The 21,070-nt window shown below is 40.9% G+C and overlaps 4 protein-coding genes across 5 annotated transcripts; 2 read left to right on the plus strand and 2 right to left on the minus strand.

Moving 5' to 3' along the window:
* Positions 1 to 37: 37 nt before the first annotated feature.
* On the minus strand, positions 38 to 8,593 carry prr14 (proline rich 14). 2 transcript variants are annotated; one of them, XM_028412357.1, is made up of 11 exons: positions 8,462 to 8,593; positions 7,735 to 7,763; positions 7,454 to 7,560; positions 7,065 to 7,227; positions 6,929 to 6,982; positions 6,411 to 6,451; positions 3,378 to 6,227; positions 3,149 to 3,290; positions 2,657 to 2,766; positions 2,190 to 2,258; positions 38 to 1,750 (listed from the first exon to the last, which is right to left on the minus strand). In XM_028412357.1, exons 3-11 carry the CDS (start codon positions 7,546 to 7,548, stop codon positions 1,462 to 1,464), a joined length of 3,813 nt encoding a protein of 1,270 aa, XP_028268158.1. In that variant the 5' UTR covers positions 7,549 to 7,560; positions 7,735 to 7,763; positions 8,462 to 8,593; the 3' UTR covers positions 38 to 1,461. The 2 variants fall into 2 exon arrangements, with proteins under 2 accessions (XP_028268158.1, XP_028268157.1); XM_028412356.1 differs by having other exon boundaries at positions 7,454 to 7,650.
* Positions 8,594 to 9,036: 443 nt separating this feature from the next.
* cd2bp2 (CD2 (cytoplasmic tail) binding protein 2) lies at positions 9,037 to 12,247 on the minus strand. Its single transcript, XM_028412015.1, has 7 exons — positions 12,141 to 12,247; positions 11,785 to 11,866; positions 10,889 to 11,018; positions 10,642 to 10,799; positions 9,978 to 10,563; positions 9,805 to 9,890; positions 9,037 to 9,366 (listed from the first exon to the last, which is right to left on the minus strand). The coding sequence occupies exons 2-7, from the start codon at positions 11,857 to 11,859 to the stop codon at positions 9,256 to 9,258; spliced, it is 1,146 nt and encodes a 381-aa protein (XP_028267816.1). The 5' UTR covers positions 11,860 to 11,866; positions 12,141 to 12,247; the 3' UTR covers positions 9,037 to 9,255.
* Positions 12,248 to 12,925: 678 nt separating this feature from the next.
* Positions 12,926 to 15,121, plus strand: pheta2 (PH domain containing endocytic trafficking adaptor 2). Its single transcript, XM_028412222.1, has 4 exons — positions 12,926 to 13,417; positions 13,793 to 13,881; positions 13,957 to 14,257; positions 14,351 to 15,121. The coding sequence occupies exons 2-4, from the start codon at positions 13,801 to 13,803 to the stop codon at positions 14,758 to 14,760; spliced, it is 792 nt and encodes a 263-aa protein (XP_028268023.1). The 5' UTR covers positions 12,926 to 13,417; positions 13,793 to 13,800; the 3' UTR covers positions 14,761 to 15,121.
* A 2,724-nt stretch (positions 15,122 to 17,845) lies between these two features.
* Positions 17,846 to 20,726, plus strand: mylpfa (myosin light chain, phosphorylatable, fast skeletal muscle a). The gene is made up of 7 exons (XM_028412169.1): positions 17,846 to 18,002; positions 18,502 to 18,600; positions 19,665 to 19,740; positions 19,823 to 19,927; positions 20,010 to 20,088; positions 20,189 to 20,237; positions 20,391 to 20,726. The coding sequence occupies exons 1-7, from the start codon at positions 18,000 to 18,002 to the stop codon at positions 20,490 to 20,492; spliced, it is 513 nt and encodes a 170-aa protein (XP_028267970.1). The 5' UTR covers positions 17,846 to 17,999; the 3' UTR covers positions 20,493 to 20,726.
* Positions 20,727 to 21,070: the final 344 nt, after the last annotated feature.

A 21,070-nucleotide genomic window follows, 5' to 3' on the forward strand; every position in this document is an offset into this window, starting at 1 on the left:
AGGATGTAATATTTATTTAATATATGCACGTGTGGACAAATCCAAATGTAAATCAACGTATAAAATCCAGCATTGCCTATAGTTTGAAACTACAACACACATATACATTATATATTAACAAGCTCACAATGACCCAGTCCTCGCTGTGTCTGCCATTATGACAGTCAATGTTTATAATTGCAAACACAACATATTGAATAAATTAGTAGATCTGTGAATTTAATATGTAGCCATATATAAACGTATTTATCCAGGACTGGGCCTCTACTGTAAATAAACTGACATAGCGGTGCTTTAACAGAACAAAGGGACTTCCTGTGTACTTGTACCAACATTTATCTTGGCATTATTGCATTGTTACCATTTTTGCTTTATAAATGCAAATGTATTCATCCGTTGTACTTTTATTTACACATAAAGGCATGGATTTTATAATAAAATGAATACTTTTGTTGTCCAAGCTGTGTAAAGAAAACTGACATGGCCTCATAAAAAAAAATACAAATGTGCCTAGAAAACATCTATATAAACACATTTTACAGTTAAGGCAATATCATTTACATGGTAAAAAACAAAATACATACATAGGCAGCTTTACAAGTACACAAGTATAAACACCACAAAACAATCCAGAGAGAACCACGGGTAATTACAGAAAAAAATATATATATAACAAAAACAGCAGTGGACACTTCTACTCTGAATTATAAATGCTCCGTTAGGTTTTATTATTTTTTTCACCACATTCATAAAAAAAGAAACAACTGAAAGACTTGGAGAGGTTCCGCTCTGAGCTGAGCAAATTGATTTACACAGTTCAAGCAGTTTGGATTGTACATTAACTTTGTGGACAGAAACTTGGCTGAGAAATGTGTTACAGCGCATACAAATCTCTTACTGGCACATTTAAAAGTTATATTTCAGCATTTTGTAAAAAATAGCTGCCATTTTAAACAAACAACTAATAACGCTGCAGATCGACCACTGCTAGTAATGTGACGCCGCTTTCTTAAAAAAAAAACAGAAGATACATTCTCAATCTTGTGAGAAGCTGTGGGGAAGTCATGTGGGTCGGTTAAAAACTGGGTACGTTAATGATTTAAACCACGATGAACAAGTGTTTATATATAAAAAAAAAAACAACTTTCCAGACAGTTTCACTAAATGAGATGGAAACGGACGCAAATGTTTGACTGCTAAAGAAATGAAAAAGAATCACCCTGTGCATATGCATAACACATGTTACCACTAATGTTTATGACAAATTTCTGAGTCAAAACATTAACTGCTCTATGATGCACTATTCTTGCTTCAGAATTCAAATGTCATTCTTCTACATTTTCCAGTATAGCAACTACACAGCATGTGCTGAAAAAAGCAGCTGGAAGATGCTGAATGTTGAGACAGTTACATAAAGAATACTCTGCCTCTAATGCCTACCAAACAATCATCATTCCTCTGCTAACCATCTCTCTGATCATGCATCAACCACAAATTCAGCTGATCAAGTTTTGCACAGAGCAGTGAGTCCACGTCCTGCACGCTGAGGGACGGTTCGTGTTTAGAGAAACCTCGTCTTGTCCTAGAAGATGGAATGCCTGCCTTTCCAACTCCGACAAGAGGCTTCTTCGGTTTTCTAGCCTCGCCAACGTCTAGGAATTCCAAAAATCTCTTGACACGTCTCTGCCCAAACCAGGACTCAGAACCATTCTTGCGACTGAGAGGCACCTCAAATATGGTTTCCAGGCGGCTGAAAAAAGAGGCACCAGATGCGGTAAGAAAAATGTACTACAAGTGATCCTCAAATAGCTGATTACAATAACAATCAATAATATCAATGAACCTATGTGTGTTGCATCCTAAATGCATGCATAATCTAAGACTTGTTAAAGTATGAGGTGCATTGACACTGGCCAATATTAAGAGATTTTGATTGGAGTAATAGGACAAAAGGCACAGAGTAAAATTGACTGGTGACAAACGAATGTTACTTTATCGCACAGCAATGTGTACATGCTGCTCCCTCACAAGTTTTAAATCCCACATTCTTAATAAGAGTATCAGATCAGTGCCAAATCACTGTGATAAGAATAAAGAAACAGCATAAATCCAAAAGACTACACTCACTCCAGCTGTACATGACCCATTTAACACTAAATGTTGTAAAGAGTTGTCCATGGTGATCTTACCTTTCAGGAGGGTTGCTGAAGTTTTTGTTGGTGTAAATTTCTTCCAGACTAAACTTCTTCTTTTTCACCCTGTGGTGTAACAGAACAACTGCAGTCATAATCAAGCTGAATATTGATTGGAGAGAATTCAATAGGTAGGTCGGAGCATGACCCCACACAATTTGTCCTATTTTCCTACTCTGATCAGACATGAGGCAGAGTGACTTTCACATGATGAGGAGGGCCACATGTTTGATTGTGCTTTCAACAACCACATTAACCTCTAGATACTCTGTATTCAGAAACAGTGTTCAGCAACATAATGCAAGAGTTCATGTGAACTTCTTGTGAGTCAAGGAAATGGTGCTGAATGATGTCTCTTTATGTACTACTGCAACAAGGGAATGTCCACACAGCAACTAAAACAAATGTATACAACCACAACAAAACAGTTATTTGTGATAGATTTCTCTCACACACACACTAACCTTATAGGTTTGGGCAGGCCCATAGGCGTCAGGTTGTTCTGAGGTTTGGGTAAAGTTTTCCGAATTCTGATAGATGACACCTTTCCTCGTTCTTCATGCTTCTGCACCACCTGTAAAGAGGAAGGAGATTTAAAGATTTCATTATATTTCATTCAAGTATCAGCTGTGACACAAGGACCACAGAACAAGTGTGGAAAAAAAAGACACTGTAAGAGTTGTGCTAACAAAATAACTAGGGATGTCCTGATCAGGTTTTTTTGCCCTCGAGTCCGAGTCATTTGATTTTGAGTATCTGCTGATACCGAGTCCCGATCCGATACTTTCAGGATTCTCTATAAAGGCACTCATTGCAGCAAAACGTGCGTGTGTGTGTGTGCGCGCGTGAAATCACGTAATCCGATCACATGATCAGATCGGGACATCCCTAAAAATAACATGCACAGACTGCACAAGAAGTCCCATTACAGTTTTTGAATTTAAAACAGCATGTACCTTGATTTCAGAATCAGACAGAGCCTTTTCCTCTCTTAACCCAATGTCTTCAAATTCCTGACTGGAAGAGCTTGTGTCCTCACCATCATCTTCCTCTTCACTCTGTGGTCGCTTCTCAATGTCACACTCTGATGGATTCCCACTTCAAAGCAACCACAACATATTGTCAGGATGGCTTTGACACATGTGGGTAATATTTGCATTGAACAGATTTTTAAAAAAGCATTACCTGTTACTAGAATCCAGTGTAGCACCTGAGCAGTCAGTTCTTGGGAGAAATCCTGAAGGCTGCCATGTGAAACACAATGAGGCAGAAGTAGGAGAGGACACATGACTGGAAGTGCTGGGGCTGTCAGTAGCTCCTCTACTGTCAGCCTTTTTGGAAAGGAAAGCCAGGGGACTTGAAAGAAAGCATGAAGCAAAAAATGAGAGGGAAGTAGTGGGGGAAAGTGCAACACTAGGAGACAGGTGCTGGGCAACACTGTCGTACGAGGCAGATCTTCTGGATGGATACACCTCTTTTCTGAGACACAAAGGAGCGATCTCCCTTTCTACCTCCAAACTGCAGACTGTGTGTCGACGAACCCGCCGAACAAATTTGTGCGTGTGTGACACAACAGGGCTGTGTGAAGGATGCTGTTGGTGTGATGCATATGTCCGGCTGTGATGTGGTGAATGCAGAGAATTCCAGGGTGTGTCGTGGGAATGGAGGGACGGGATCTCTGGGCATGAATAGCTGCGCAAAAGGTGCCTTGAAAAGCCCTTTTCTGATGAGTGCCTGGCAGGAGCAGCCACATCTGCGTCCTCCATAGTGATGGATTTTGTCTCTTCCTCACCTTTACGTGATCTACTATGTAAAACCCTGCATTTTCTCCTTGGATCATTTGCTCTTCTTGGCCTAACTTTAACTCTTTTTGCACTAGACCTTGGTCTAGCAAGAAAGTTGCTACCATTGGTATCACCTTCAGAATTTGTGGAAAGGATTTTGTCGGACATAGAAGCACCGCTCTTTTCGTTCCATTCAGTAAGATGTGTACTAGTTAACTGTACATTTGAGTCCACGTGAAGTTCAGAGGGAGAAAAGACAGCTTCAGGATCATTTTCCAAAACTGTCATTTCAAAATATACCGGGTCTGTGGAGATTTTACTCTTGACTTCTTCTGACTGGCATTCTTTGGTTATAAAATGACAGTTGATTGTTTGTTTTGTTACTGGAGTCTCACTGGGCACAGATGATTGACTTCTAAGACCCTTTTTTGGTCTCTTGGACGGCTTGCTCATCCGAGAGAGGTCGTCTTCTTTTTGGACATACTGATAGGTAATAAAGTCTGTACTTGAGAGTTCTAATGACTCAGCTGATAGCAGTGATGAGGTAGACCCCAAAGTGCAGTCTGTTGAACCTGCTTGTTTTGGTGATTTCCGTTTCAGCGGCTTCTTATTAAGATTACTGCACCTCTCTGTTATATGTAGCTGTTTTATGTCAGGACAGACAAGAAATTCAGATAAAGGCTCCTCCATACTTTGTTTTGGAGAGGTTACAGCCACAGTGGTTTCCAGATCCATACTGTTATTGATGTTTACAGGAGCTTTCCTTGTCTTCTGTCTTCTGGATGAACCCGTGGGCTTGGCTAGACTGTTGCTGCCTTTTTGGTTGTTGTCTGACACACCACTGCTTTTATCCAGCGAGCAAATAAGCATGGCATCAGGAGCACCTTCAGCCTGCATTTGTAACACTACTTCATTTATTGTAGGAAGCATTTCTTGTTCACCTTTTCCTTTCCTGTTTGTTTTTGTTGACACTGCCTGTCTTTTTCTTGCTGGCTTCAGAGTTTCATCTCTATCTGCAGTTGTATTTATTAATGCAACTTCCTTCCTTGGAGGTCTTCGCCCTTTCTGTATGGCGCCATCAGAAGCCTTGTTTAATGCTGAATTGTTCATATCATCTGTACAAACTTCTTTTAGTCTTTTCCTGTTAACAGAGTCTTGGGTATTACTGCTCAGCTTCTGGCCCCTCTTTGCTCTCCCAAGACCTGTAACTGAACATGCTTCTGTGTTTAGCTGACACTCCAGCTGCCGTGTACCCAAAGTGGGCTTCAGGGTTCTTTTATTAGCACCGTCATTTGGGTTATTTTGGAGGCTTTGTTGAACCAGGTTGCAACTCACTATGATCCCAGTATCACAGACTGCTTCAGGTTCAGTGTAACATACTGAGGAAGACGAAAAATGTGCTTTATGAGTGTCGACTGTATCAACACTGTTTGATTGAGCAGAGTTCTGCTGAGAAAGCTGAATGTCATTGACCTCTGGTTTGAGCTCTTCTTTTTTGTCTTTAGAGTTCACCCTCTTTAATTCAGATCGATTCCCTGCACGTTTTCTAGTCGGTGGTTTTGGTTGGGCTTTCAGGTCTACAGCACTGGGTATTCTTAACTTGGATTCATTTGAGGCACTTATATTAGCAGAGGATCGCAACAAGACAGGCGACCTGGTAAAAGACACGCCAGATTGTGGAACGTTCTCAGAATCCATGCTGGGATTGTGTGGTAAGAGACTTGCAGGCAAAGGCACAAAATCAGATGTGCTTTTCTCTTCAGAGCTGTGTGTTGACAAGTCCATGTCAAACTCTAATTTTTTAGAAAATCTGGGAACAGCAGTTCCTGTGTCTGTGAGCCTCTGCTGATTAAATTCCATATTCTCATTCTTGTCCTCGGTTTGTCCTTCTGGATTAGCAGTGTTTGCCTCTGACTGTTCAACACCAGTCGCTCCATCTGCCTCTAGCTCAAAGTCATTGTCGGAATCTTCTGTGGATGGTAGAGGATGATTGGTTTTGAAGAGTTTAACTGGACTCATGACGATCTCTGTAAAACTGGCCATCTTGGACTTGAATGACTGAAACAGTGGGCCGATCACCCATCCCTTTTGAGAAGCATTATTAAGTGACTGTCCAGCCAAATCCTCACATGTATCCATGTCAGATTTATCAGCATCAAGATTCTCGGCAGTGTTTTCAGTAAGTGGTTCAACTACATTTTCTTCAGGAGAGCCATTTAGTTTCTTCCATGGGCTTCCCTGGTCCATGTGCCTACAACATAGACAAAGAAAAAAAGTGACTTTTGGATAAAGACAAAGGAAAAGATGTGTCATTAAAAAAACTGTCCATAAATATATAATATTCTAAAAATAAACTATGTCACTGGGAATTTCAACATTATGTATTTACTTTTTTTACCCTTTCTGTAGTCACAAAAGCAGTTATCAGACTCACTTATTTTGGTGCTCTGCTGTAAAATGAATATCCAATCCATCCTGTAAAACAAATACAAACAATAAACAAGTTAAAGTAGAAGCTGAACTTTTCTAAAATAACACAATCTAAATTTACTACAATGTATGTGATTGCCATTTTGGGTATTTATTTTTTGAAACACAAGAAATGATTGACTACTGTACGGAAGACAATGAAGATACATTGTTTTCTGTAATATATACAGTCTGTGTGTTAACAGGTCAAACTGAGCCACTTGATTGCTTGTCTGTGTCAGATGCAGCAGACCGTGAAGGAGGATTAAATCACTCAATTAACCCTCACACCCCATTAACTGTACAGGTCTCCATTATTGCCATACATAACACTACGATACAGCTTCTGCACAGGGATTAGACACTGACAGATTAATGAGATGAAAAACATCCTGATCGGCATACACTCAGGCTGTCACTCAATCTCTCTTATACAGGGTCATGTTGTGTGAGAATATGCAATATCAAGAATGTGAAACTGACCTTGCTTTCTTTCTCTTCTGTTCTTTCAACCTTCTGCCGCTTAGACTGTGACACCTATAAATCAGAGAGACTGTGGATTAAAAGACTTTTCTTTTTTTTAAATTATAAGAGAGCCAATAGCTTTTTTAATTCTTACCATAGTCCCACTTTCTCCTTGTCTCTTTGTGGGGGACCGACTTTGCTTGGATGGTTGCAAAACAGCTTGGCTGTCTGTGTTACTCTTTTGAGGACTCTGATCTGTGATCCCTTGAATGCGACTGCTCCTTCTGTGTCCAGAAGATAGTCCATCATTTGCACAGCTGTGAACATGTAAATAATAAAAAAATAACTTAGCTAATATGCAACACAGATTACGACTAGATGTGTCCATTTGGCCACTAGAGTTAATTTAGCCTAAAAGTATTTTCTGTAAATTAAAAAAAAAATTAAATCCTACACCCACTGAGAAAAACAATGCATCATAAAGCAACAGGGGGGAAATCCACCAACAGCAAAAGAAAACAAAAGGTGCAAGGACAACTATACCTGGGAGTGATGGAGGAAAGGGAGAGGAGAGACGGTGAAGGTTCACTGTGGGGAGATGCACTACAGAAAGGGTTTGGGGGAATAGCATCATCCATTGGACAAACTATCTGAGGGAGCGAGTCAGAGGGATAAGTCAACATCCCCTTGCTCTCTCTCTCTTTCACACACACTTTATCTTTCTCCTTGTCTGGTCTTCTCTGTAAATAACAACAGACATGCAATATGTCATATCAGTACAAAAGCACAGCAGAAATGGATATTAAAAATGAGCCTTCACTTACTTTCCCAAACTCAGGGGTGGAAGTTTACTCTGCAATTAAAAATAGTAACAAATACTTAGTAAATAAGAACGTGACCTCATACATGAATGCAAAAAGTATGAAAGATCAGTCTTTAGTTACATCAAAGAATCTCATGAAAGACAAGGCTTTTGTTCCAAGACGCCATTCGTATAAACTGAGAATGCGTCCTTTCTAATAAATAAAGAGTACAAATAAGAGTATTGACGCTGGCAGTACTCGTTCATTTGCACTACTGTCAGAAAAAAGCTAACCTGTATCTAATAACCTGATAACCAGCAGAGATAACAACGTGGTAAAGAGGAAAGCTTGGAAAGGTTCGTTGCTAATGAAATACCAACACAGGTCAATCAATGTGTTCAATTCAATGTGTGCAGCGTAACTGAGCGCGGTCTACTTCCTGGAAAAACACAGTTTCGTATTGAATCCTCAGGTAAGAAGACACTAACCCCTGTTGACATATTACAGACAATGGCTACCGTGAAATCACTGCCTGCTGAACTGAAAAGCACATTTGTTGTAAAATTTATCAACACTACAAGGTTTGGCTGGCGCTGATATTCATACAGTGTGTAACACTTGGGAATAGCCGTAGCCGGGAACTGTCATAGCTACAAACCATTTTATTACTGAGGTAACTGGGTGTATCCTTAGTTTTCCTGGTAGTTTCATACAGTCGTTCCAGTTACACGACATAAAATAAACGTACCTGAAAGGTTTAGCTGGACCACAAGACAGTATTCCGTCTTTGTTGTAAACAAGACATGCCGGACGGCGCCCTACAACCACCCGCAAATGTATCCGTTTTTACAAATCCAACTACCAGACAGACGGATCATCCAATCAGAGCGCGACTTCTTTTTCCGCCCGGAAAAAAAAGGTTGAGATCTGACCAATTATCAGACTGCAGGGAGGGACGTGGAATGAGGGCAACCAATAGGAGCGCGGCGACAGATAGCGCATAAAGATTATAACCCTCTTTTTATGTCCTCGTCTGACCCAGACTTTATACGGCCTACATTTCAAAAGTTACAGGTTTTAAAATTAATGTGGCACTGCAATCAATACAATCAATCAGGTTGTCAACCAGTCAAAACATATCGTTTTTTTGTGGATTACTTTCAATCAATTTATTCAGTTTTTCTGTTCATTAAACCAGCAAATAATTTGACAATTATTTTCTTTTGGCTTAAAAATATCAACTTTTCAGGTGCAGTGATGTTATTAAATGTCAGAAATCATTTGAAACATTCAATTTATTGTAATGTAAGGAGGAAATCCAGTAGAATCTCACAGTTGACATTCTGAAACCATGATCTAACAAATCAGTTATCAATACTGAAGGACTACTGATAACAGCATGACACACACAAATGATTTATTTAAAAACAGTGTAAAGAAAACAAAGCCAAGTGTTGAAATTATAGATTTGACACTGAAAAGACTGAACAAACACCAGTGTGGCCAGTTTTTGTGATGATTTTTTTTTATCCTGGAGATTAATTATGTGTAAAGCTCAAAGTCAAGTCTCTTGGAGTTATAGAACTGAGATCCCTCCTGGTCCACCCTCCTGCAGTAAACACCACTGCTGAAATAGCCATCATCCACCCAGTCCTGGAAGACAGACAATAAGAAGATTAAAACCCACCTAGACATACTGAGGTAGGAGCAGTCTGCACACCATTAATCTAGCAAACATAATGGGATTTACTTATGTATTTACAGGTACAGAGGGAAAACAGAATGAGTGCATGAATAGTTTCAATGAAAGACATCAGAGGGTTTACCTGTACTTAACTTACTGAAAAAACTTACAATTGAGCACAAACAATATTTAAGGTTATATTCTCTTATTAACTGAGTCCAATCAACAATTTTAAAGAATTATTATTTTGTACTACGTTTTCTAATTAATTATTATGGACAAAGGTTTTTAGTGGAACCAAAATAGTTTCAATTAGCATCCAAACTGCTACCTACAGCAACCATCAACCTGCCATCATCTACATGTACAAACTAAGAACTGCTTCTAGACCTAAAATGATTAAATACCTGCATCTGCTGGCTGGTGAATGGACCGTAGATTTCTGAATTGTCTTTATTTTCCCATTTGTACTCCCACATCACTTCCTCACTCACTGAGGAGGAGACAAAACTGGATTAAACAAAACACATACTTTGCAATTGCGAAGGCAATTAAGAGGCAAGTAAGATTAAAAACTAACCTTTCATGTTTTCTTCCTTGTCCTTTGTTTTGCTGCCATGCTTGTCATCAAATGTATCAGCAAACATGTCCAGTTCATCTTCTTCATCATCTTCACCACCGCTGGCTTCATCCCTCACTGCTGGCCCCTTGCTGTTCATGCTCTTCAACAAATAGGCCAGTTTTTCATAGGTGTGTTGATAAATTTCAAACATCCCTGATCCAACCAGTCTATCAGCCAGTGCTGTCAGCCTATCAAGCTTTTCTGTGTCCCTCTTGGCCTCCTCTGTTGATTCGCTCTCTTCTTTCAGCTTTCCCTTCTTTCGTCCTCCAAGGCCTCCTAACCGACGCAGCGCTGTAGCAACTGTTTCTCCAGGTTGCAGGAGTTCAACCACAGCTTCAGTGAGCTGGTGCTGTGTGTAGGATGCCAAGGGGTCCTCAGCAGGCTCTGTCTCTTCCTCTTCCTCCTCCTCCTCCTCATCCCTGTCAGCCTGCTGTTCTTCTCTCTTTTTTTCTTCCTCCGCCTCATCCTCATCACCAACTCTGCGTGTCCGTTTGGCTCCAAGACCTTTTTTCTTCTTTTTTAAAGGCTGCTCCTTTATTCTAACCTGGAAGTAGAAAGCTGCATTACTGCACATTGTTTGAAATTCTGCTAATTCAAGCAATAGCACCAAAACTGCAATTACCCAGTCAATGTTGTCAAGCCAGTTATCTCGAATTTGTTGTTCCTTTTTGACGAAATAGTTCCCTTCTGAGTCAAAGTGTCCTTCCTGCATCTCCTCATCCAAATTGAAAGGTGTAATAGAAACTCCTTCATCGTAATCGATGGTTGCCACCTCTTGGCCTGAAAAACACATTGACATACTCCTAAATAGTCCTACATATGCACAAAAAGTTTAAACAGTTACATTTCAGGTAACCAGTAAGACTTACCGTCCACGTCATCACTGGCTAGAATATCATATTTGCTGCTGTGTGTGTCCTCCCCTTCATCCTCTTCATCACTGTCAAGGGAATGTTTACCCTTAAACCTGGAACCTGGTCCACTGACAGCTTCACAGCTCTATTTCCACAGTGAAATAAAAGCAAAGACAAACCTTTATTAGTTTGATTGCTGCTAGGCACCTTCACTCTCTTTCTTCTTCTTTCTTATTCTTTCTTATTCTTCCTATGTGTTTTGGCGCAGTGTATCTTCAGCATATATTGACCGATTTCAGCCATTCAACTATCAAAATGTTCATCTCACAGAGGACATTCCGGGTCAACTTCAAAATTTTTAAAAACAATTATAATTTTTTCAAATATTAAGCAATTTCTGCATCATTTTTAACATAGGAGTCTATGAGAGAGCCCTTCAACGAGGGTCATCTGCCAAATGTATCTCCTCCTACAAATTTCAAGCTACAGACTCCATTTTAGTCTTAAAACGCTAATTATATGCTGCTCTATCAAAATTATCTAATTTCAAATCGTTTCCGCACGCCAGGCTCTCAAAGTTGGAGTGGGCTTTGATGTCTCCTCTGCTGTTACCATGGTGACAGGCTGACACACAGAGGCATACACAGCTCTGAATTGCCATGATTCTCCAGCAATTCAGAGCAATCCTTCAGCTGCAGCAATCAAACTTGCATTTTCTTCAGGAAATGTCCTTTTCTAGTTACTTACAGCCATTCATTTTGTGACCGCTGAACTTTATGTTCACACACAGTTATTCAATATTTGTCAAGAAGTGCAATTCGGCACATTCAAAATAATACAGTGCATTGGGTTTCAATGGTACCACCACAATGAATACCACCTAAATAAATGCTAACACAGGACAGAATTACCTTCTTGTTTGGGAGATCGTCTTCCAGGTCAAACTCCCCGTTTCCGTCCTCAAATGTTACTTTTCTTTTCGGCATGGTGCCACTAGAAGAAACACAGAGATCTTTTTACATCTGCATAAAATAGGCGAAGACGAGCTATAATGCATGTCTTGAGATCTATAAGACGTTTACCGGTAGGTTCTAATTACGCACACACACTCATGTTAGCTCTGTAGCTAACCTGTTAGCACCGAGCGCATACAGAATGAAGCATTTATCGCAGCCCACAATACCTGCCTGTACTTAAATATAAACACGTGAGGCACAATAACACACTGCTAAACTGATATTTAGGGAAAAATGTGGTAAACACGTACATGAGGCAATTCAAGCGTCGTTCGTTTTCGTTTCTTCTTCGCTGGTTTCCCGATTTTTTTAAAAATATTTTTTCTACTCATAGACAGACCAACAGGGGGTACTACCGCCACCACCTGGTGAGGAATGCAGATGCTGTTTATGTCGCGGTTTTAATAATCTGAGAATCTGTGTTCAGTTTGTTTCTAATAATATTCATACAATTTATAATACACAATGGTTCTTGGGTTTTACAGGATCCAAGATGGACATTTAGGACAGATATTTCTTCTTCTTTTTCTTTTTCTTCTTCTTCTTCTTCTTCTTTTTGTGTGGTCAGCAATTTTGTAGCTTTGGACCAAAGATTTTTTTATGAATGAGTAAATTTAACTAAATGCAACAACAGTTGTCTCTGAGTATGTAGTATGTAGATGTATATATATTTATATCTTATATAAATATTTGAATGGGATGTGACATTTGGCTAAGGAAATACAATGTGCACATTATGACTTAAATATTAGGCCAAACATTAAGACAGATTTGTACATTTATTTATTAATTTATTTTTTTGCATTGGTTGGAGTATTTGTTCTATAGTTGACTCTGACATGTGGTGTAAGAAATTTGTTCTGTGTATAAGGTCCCAGGAGACTTAACACTTAGGACCACTTTTAGATTCAGAATTCCTTAAGGTTCAAAAGGATAAAAAGGATAAGTGGCTGTCCAAAATAGACAAGCAAGACATGCAGAGCCACTCTCTTTCACTGTCTTTTTTGTTTTAGTTGCATTAAATCACACTCACATCTGAATACACTGGCAGATTAAACAAATAAAAACTACATCTGACAAAAGAAAATACAGAAGTGGGAGAGCTGCGGCAGATGGTTCAGACCTCAAACCCCACTTCAACATTTAGCACCTCACTTCCAGGCAGCACTTCTCGTCAGTGAGTCCAGTTTATACTGATTGGTTCAGCTGTGTGTACGACCCATCAGCTCAAGGTGGACTCAAGCGTAGAGGAGAGAGAATATAATGTGTCAGGATTTGGTTACCAGGAAGTGGGTCGAGTTATTTATATTTCAACACTCGTCCTCTCGTACCCGAGGGAGAAACAGTGGTAGTAACCTGAAACTTTAGCTGTACATCTAAACATTGTCTGGTTCTGGATGAACCAAACTGATGGAGAACAATACACTGTGGAACGTTGAGAATCTAAAGGAAATAGCTGCACGTGAAAGGTAATGTAAAGACTGTGGAAGAGGAAAGTCACCCTGTGAGGGACTCAACACTGGCAGAGGTAAGTCTGAGTCACTGCTTCCTAATCTGTTACTTAAGAGCCTATCTATCTGTCTGCTAGTGTGTTACTGTTGTAGCTGAGTTTTTATTTATTCAGGTATATGTATGACAGTTCACTGTTTCCTAAACTAGGGCTCGAGCCCCCGCAAAGGGTCAGAATATAAATCCAATGGGGCCAAGCATGTTTATAAACTGTAACTTCACTCAGATGTAGTTCTTCACAGAGACATAAAAACATAATAAATAAGACATAATAAGAGTGGATACACTTTCAGGGAGCTGTTGTAGGTATTTTATAAGTAAGCCCTCATGTATTTGGGCCTGTGATTTGTGTTGATTTACACACCAGTGTAGTGATTTGCCTTCTCATTTTTAGGCAGTGTGATGAAGCTCCATGAGAAGATTCTGACCCACTACTTGTCATGCACCTCTCCGGTAGATAAAGAGGGATATCTCTTCAAAAAGGTGTGAAAAAACATAAAACACAGGTGATGTTTTTTATATCAAAGGCTAAATATGTCTTGTCTTACTTCTTTACAGAAAGAGCGGAATGCCACCTACCAGCGGCGGTGGTTTGTCCTGAAAGCAAACCTTCTTTTCTATCAAGAGCGCCCAGCTGACCGACACCTGCTGGGTGTTATTGTGCTGGAGGGGTGTGCCGTCCGACACACAGAGTCTGATGGGCAGTTTACCTTTTCTCTGGTGTTTGGCCCTGGACTCAAAACGTACAGATTAGCAGCAGGGGATCCTCGGACTCAAGAGAGCTGGGTGAAAGCTTTGCTCTCAGCCAGCCACCGTTACCTCTCCCTGCTGGTGAGAGACCTGGGGAAGCAGTACGAAGGTGTGTTAGATGACTCTTAATATGTACATTGTAAATTCTAGGTAAGATATTTACTCTGAGTGTCCTTTTCTTCTCCCTATTTTCTGTCTGCAGAAGCTAAACAGCTGCAGGGCTCTGGTGAGGCCTGCTCCTCTGCTGGTGTCCTCAAGCAGTCTGCTCACAGCCTCCTACTGACTGCACAGGGCCCAGCAGCAGCAGCAGCTGTCAGGGAGGGGAGAAGCCTCAGTGCCAGCACTGTTTTGCAAGCACCTTCAATACCAACCAGAGTAGTAGCTAGAAAGTCCCCCAAACTGTGGGCTAGGAGAAATGCTTATGTCACGCCTCTTAATGGACCGGCACCTTTGTATGGAGAATGGCCTTTGGTGGGTTTTGACCCACTTGAGGAGTTCAGCAAACTTCATGAATATTACGGGCAGGAAGTGAAGAAAGCAAGAGAGGAATGGCTGAAAGGTCGTCAAACAGACGAGGACTGCAGTGATGGAGACCTCATCAACCTGGAGTGAAACAAAGCAGTCTTTAAGAGGAACTGAGAGGGAGGCTCATATGTGTCAAACAGGAACTGAACCTGAAGTGTTTGATGTATTTAGACTTGAGAACTGCACAAATATGGAGACATACAGTTTGTGGTGTCTGCACAGCTCTGCCTTTTCAAAAGGAGGTTAATGCCTTTACTCATTACTTTTACTGCTGTAGCATATCAAAATGTGCCCCCCCCTTCCATCCTTGTTGTCTTCCTGCTTGTTTTATCAGTTCAAGTGTTAAGAACAATTCAAATCTGGAGCCTGAAAGTATTTATAATACAGTATTAACTAAAGAGTATTCAATATTTTTCATTGCATGACCAAAATAAAACTGTTCTGTTGATTTAAATGTCATCATTGTCATCATTTTATTTGACAACATCCTCATGAAGAGGAGGTGAACAGCAGAGGGCGCTGTTTGCACAGCATCGTGGATGTCATTGTCTGCATGATTTAGTCACAAATAGCCCAGTGATTTATGAAAGTATGCAGGAGGCACTAAGAGTGTAGCTGGTGTTAAGTGACAAGGTTAAATATGCAGGAAAAGAAGAGTTATTCTTCATTACATCATGTCTGACTATGGAGTTCTACTAAATCCACAAACAAAACAACAACAACAACCAGCATGTCACTCCACCAAGCTTAAGAAAAATAACACACCTGGCCTGCCATTAGCTATAAAATTTACTGTACGGCACAGCTAGATGGAATCAAATAACAAAACAGCGAGAGGAACCTGAAGCTGAAAGGTAATCAGACGCACCACACTATGATATGACAAGCTTGCATGGGTTCCCTTAGACTCGTCTTCCCCATAGGTCAAGCTGGGAGCTTCTCCACATTCCTGACCCTACAGACATACATACCAATCATCTAAAAAGTGATAGATGGCTTCAGAGGAGCGTGGTGAGATGTGTCACATTACAGCAGTGGCCCGTGCAATTTAAACGCTCACATCTGTATTGTGGAGTCGGTGAAGGGTAAGCAGCTGACACACTCTTCTTATAATTCTATGAATTACTTGTCACTCACAGGAAGAGATTCAGCACACTCACCTTTTTATCTTTAAAATTAGCACACGGAAATATGACAATCCAGCTCTGATGAGTGTCTGTGACAAAGGTTGTTGTATCATGTGCTCACATAGATCTTAAACAAAGCCTTTGAGGCACTTCCTTGAAAGCACTGGAAGCACCAAGAGCTTGAGATTGAGATGGTTAACCATCTAAAGATCTAAGCACTCAAAGTAAACTTGGCCGGATATATATGTCATTTCTACGACAGGCCGAAGAACCAGAGGTCAAAGGTCAACACGAAGCAGGCAGACTGACAGTTACCCTGCTTGTCCCACATGCCCAAGATAAACAGACGTCTGTCTAATCCAAATTACAGCATGAGACCAGACTCGTCGTTGGCCGTTAGGGAGAGGAGATGATTGGAAACACAAACAGTCACAAAGAGAGAATAAAAATACACTCATCCAGCAGATTATAGAGTTATTAATCATATGAAAAAAAAGATTATCGCTGAGGTAAATTTGGATATAAAACCTAAAAAAAACAAACCAAGGAAAGCATTTCTCTTTCATTGACCGTCAGGCTGGCAGACTGCCAAGTTTATTTAGCTATTTTAGTCGCCCTCAGCTGTCCCTTTTTATGTTCTCCTGGGAATGTCTGCTTCCATCACCCTGCCACGTAATCCCCTCATAGTTAAAGGGGGACAATTGAGGGGCAACAATGGGGAGGAGGGTCGTTCTGAACTTGAGGCCAAAACACACACCTTTGTGCGCTGATCAGAAAGCAGGACTGACTGCAGCCAAAGGTTAACAGGGCTTTCACTTGTCTGGCATGTTGTTAACCATTTCAGACATGACCTCTGAAAACAAACAAACAAACATTTGACATTTGAGTAACTATACTCTAGTCAGTGGGCTGAGTATTGCTAGAAAAAGTCAGTATAAAACACATCTATGAGTATAAAGTTGCCCCTTTTATTCTTTTCTTAAAGAGGTAAGTTATCAGTGTAAATGATCATTTCTGTCATATGTTATGTAATATAACATCAGACACACAGTGTCAAAAGCACTTAAGCTGGAATTTAAAGGCAACTTTGACCTATTATAGAGTATTTGTGTTGCCATTTTAATAAAGCCATGAGCTCCTTATATGCTATTTATTCCTATTTATTGTTAAGTTATTGATTTTTGGCACCAACATTAATCTGTATCAAAACTTGTTTAACATATTTATCAGTTTAAATGAAATTTTTTTGTACAGATAATTTTATAGACAATGATTGTCTACGTTTTAACACTTTGATGACTTTGAATTTATTTTAATTCACTTATACTAGTGCTCCAATTCATCATGACATGGAAGAACCAGAAAGACTTAATGGGGAAAAAAGTCAGTCTAAGTAAAAGTGTAAAATATGTACAAATATTTATTTTCTTTCTTCCTTTCTGCATTTATTTTGAATGATTGCAGTGTCCACAAAAACCAAAGTTCTTCCTTGTGTGTTTTGTAAAGTGATATTAAAATTGATTTCAGTGATAATCTGTAGCCACAGTTCTATTCCTCTCCAGAGACCTCAACCACTATTTAAAAAAACAAATCCCACAATCAACATGATGATTTGGCATCATTACTTTGTTCCGACTTAAAAAAAGACAGGCGAGCTGAGCACGTACTGGGTAAAAGCTGCATGAGTTGCTGAGGGTATAGAATGCGTGTGTCTCAGTCTGTAATATCACAGTGGACATCACAAACCAAAAATAACGTCGGAGTGGCCACTGCTGCTTTTCTGCAGGCAGACGGAGGTGGACATAAGTAGGGTGGAGAGACAGTGTCCAGTGGTCCAACGAGCATCCATGTCCCAATGTCCTTATTAGTCCACGTGGGACTGCAAACCTGCTGCACGGTCCCTCGGCTATCAGGTTTACTTAATTCCAAGACTCCTGGGTCTATTTTTGATCTCCTGTAAGGTGATATGCTGTCCCCCCATTCTGTCTCCTTCACTTTAGCCATCGCTTCATCCTTGACTATCCTCTTTCCCCGTCTCTCTCTCTCTCTCTTTTTTGTCCCCATCCAAACTTGAGGCTGTGGCTAAAGTTAGACCGGCCTGCAGATGAGTATATAAGCCTCCGGGGATGTACGTATAACGCGGCTTCACACTTTCTTCTCTTTCTTGATCATCCAACCCTTCACGCATACCGTCTCAGGATGGTGAGTACCAGGGTTCCCACATCTCTGCACTCTTCTGCTGGAAATATCAAACCAACCCTTTGGACTAATTCTGCATTTACCAATAGATGAAGTGATTGTGGACTTTTTGGGTATATTTTTTTGGATAACTACAGCTCTTGGTGAAGCAGTTTAAAGGATGCTAATGTGTTACTGCTGGTGATACTTCAGGTTTTTGGTATTTTAAATACAGATAGTATGCCAACACCATGTATAAATGAAAATTTTACCTGAACTCCTGGGATGTGCTAAGGTAACGGTTCCAAACCTTGGGTTGGACACAGGACAGGGACCCTAGAGGTCTGAAGTAAAATATGTCCTGTTATGCAAAATTTGATTATTTTTATGTTTTCATTATCTCCAAATAACTTTAAAAGTGATTTATTTAACAAAAAAAGAGAGGAAAACAGCAAGAGGGGGGAACCATCCCCTTAGCATCCCAGATTCATTTGAAGATTTCATCCCTGTGTTTGTGCTCCAGGCACCAAAGAAGGCCAAGAGGAGGGCAGCAGCAGGAGACGGTGGCTCCTCCAACGTGTTCTCCATGTTTGAGCAGAGCCAGATTCAGGAGTACAAAGAGGTGAGGTTGTCTGGTCACTCAGTGATACACCATCCATGTGGGAAGCATCTTTTCCTGCACAATAAGCATCATTCTTGGCTTCATCAGGGGAAGTCCCAGGAATCATAAAAGGTCTGGTTAGTCAGCAGAGATGTGTAAAGATTCTGACTGGAATTAAGAGTTGGAGCAGCTCTCATATCCATTTTCACAGCAGTTGCTATTTTGTGTGTCGCCTCTACTCCCCTGACAATTTAATAAGCATCAGAATGTGGTGAGGAGGAGCTTGGAAGTTTTGACACCATCTGAAGCTCTCCATATTGTTGTTTTCCCTTGCCCGCCCCCGGCTCAGCTGTCACCCAGGCATCTCCTCAAGGCTGCAGGTCCAAGAGGAACAATGGGACCACTGAGTTATAATGCAAAACATTTAAAAGTTTATTTTTTTGATGAGCACAGAAAGAACAGGAGGTTGTGTACAAATGAGGAGTGCAGGCCATGAAGGTCAGGGAGATTGGATTCTATAAGGGAAGGCTGTCAAGAGATTGGATAATGATGGTGTCTGGGTTTTCAAAGTGCTGTCAAAAGATATGCACTCCGAATAGAGGAAGCATTCCTCTCTGGATAAGTGATACAGGCTTCATGAGTGCCACTCAGGGAATGTATGACATGATGATTAGGATGATCTTAGCACGTTGCACAGATGGAAAGTTAGGAGGTTGTATTTGTGTCAATCAGCACAAGGACAGCTTGTGTTGGTGTGAGAGAAGGGGCAAGATGGCAAAGAGAGAAGGTGACTGTCCAAGATCAAGTCCAAGAGGTCATCTTAAGTTTCATGTGGAGGTAACCAGACCAAAAGTAAATCAGACAGCTGTTCCCTAATGATACTTTCCCAAATTAACATGTAAGAAAAGACTTAGGGGGTGAAGGGGTTTACATGCATATGAGGGACCCCGACCTGCCCCTCCTAGCCACGCCAATGACCGGTCTGACTTTTTCTGTCTTTATGCACAATGTCCTCTAACAATAACTTGCCGGTTATTTCTGTCATGACAGCATAAAGCACCAACTCACTGTCTCCATCCACACAGGCTTTCACAATCATCGACCAGAACAGAGATGGTATCATCAGCAAAGATGACCTGAGGGACGTGCTGGCCTCAATGGGTGAGTACTGATGGAGTGATTCTACACCGCAGAATCACATGTGAATATGTGTGTCCTAATCCTGGGTTTCTGTGCTGTACAGGCCAGCTGAACGTGAAGAATGAGGAGCTGGAGGCCATGATCAAGGAAGCCAGCGGCCCCATCAACTTCACTGTCTTCCTCACCATGTTTGGCGAGAAGCTGAAGGGTGGGCCATCGCATTTTCCATCAGCTTGAAGTGCACATTGTTGCTATTACTGTCTGTGTAACTCGCTTCTTGTCCTCTCCAGGTGCTGACCCCGAGGACGTTATTCTTAGCGCCTTCAAAGTCCTGGACCCTGAGGGTACTGGATCCATCAAGAAGGAATTGTAAGGACTTTTTAGAATGACTTCAATGACCTCCATGCATGTCTAAGTGTGACGGATGAAGATGTTTAACCGACTGCATCTTCTACTTTGCCTCCTCCAGCCTCGAGGAGCTCCTGACCACTCAGTGCGACAGGTTCTCCCCAGAGGAGGTAAACATCACCAGCTGTTAGAGCGTGTTTAATATGAACAGAGCGTGGAATCTGTCAGTCAGATCTGTGTGTAGTATTATCCTCATTGTTTGCAGGGATGTATGACATTGTATTCTGGCATGACCAGTATCTTAACCCCCTTTTGTCCCACAGATTAAGAACATGTGGGCCGCCTTCCCCCCAGATGTTGCTGGCAACGTAGACTACAAGAACATCTGCTACGTCATCACACACGGAGAGGAGAAGGAGGAGTAAAAAAGGAGCTAGAAGACAAGAAAGACAGCAACGCCTTCGCTAGTTTGCCTTCCCTGCCCTTTTCTTTCCCTTTTTTCCTTCCCTCCTCACCTTCTGTGTAAACCCAGGTGCTCAGCCACTCTAAACTAAAGACTATACGAGATGGCTGCTGCCCGTGGGTTGTCTATGATTGCTTATGGGGAATAGGGATGATTTTCAATAAAATGATCCTGTAACATAGTTTCCAACCACAAACAACCTTTCTTTACTTGCTCGCAATCATCTGTCTTCTCACCTCTTCATCCCTGTCAGCCACTGAGGTGTTTGTGTGAATGACACATGTTCCTGTGCGTCCATCAGCATCTGTGAGGTAAACAGGTGTATTATTACCAAACATGAGGACCTCATTCTAAATTCTGAAGATGTCCTCTTTCTTGAAGAAGTGAGAGGAGGGAAAGTGTTGGCAGGTCAGACAGACAAAAAAGTTGTCTCCTTAAAGTGACGACAACTTGCTACTAAAAAAATAAAAATAAAAAAAAAGGAAGGAGAGGAGGGAGAGGGCCGAAAGAAAACATTCATGTCTTCGATTTCTTTCCCTC

Source organism: Parambassis ranga, chromosome 8, assembly GCF_900634625.1.
Source record: "Parambassis ranga chromosome 8, fParRan2.1, whole genome shotgun sequence".
NCBI lineage: Eukaryota > Metazoa > Chordata > Actinopteri > Ambassidae > Parambassis > Parambassis ranga.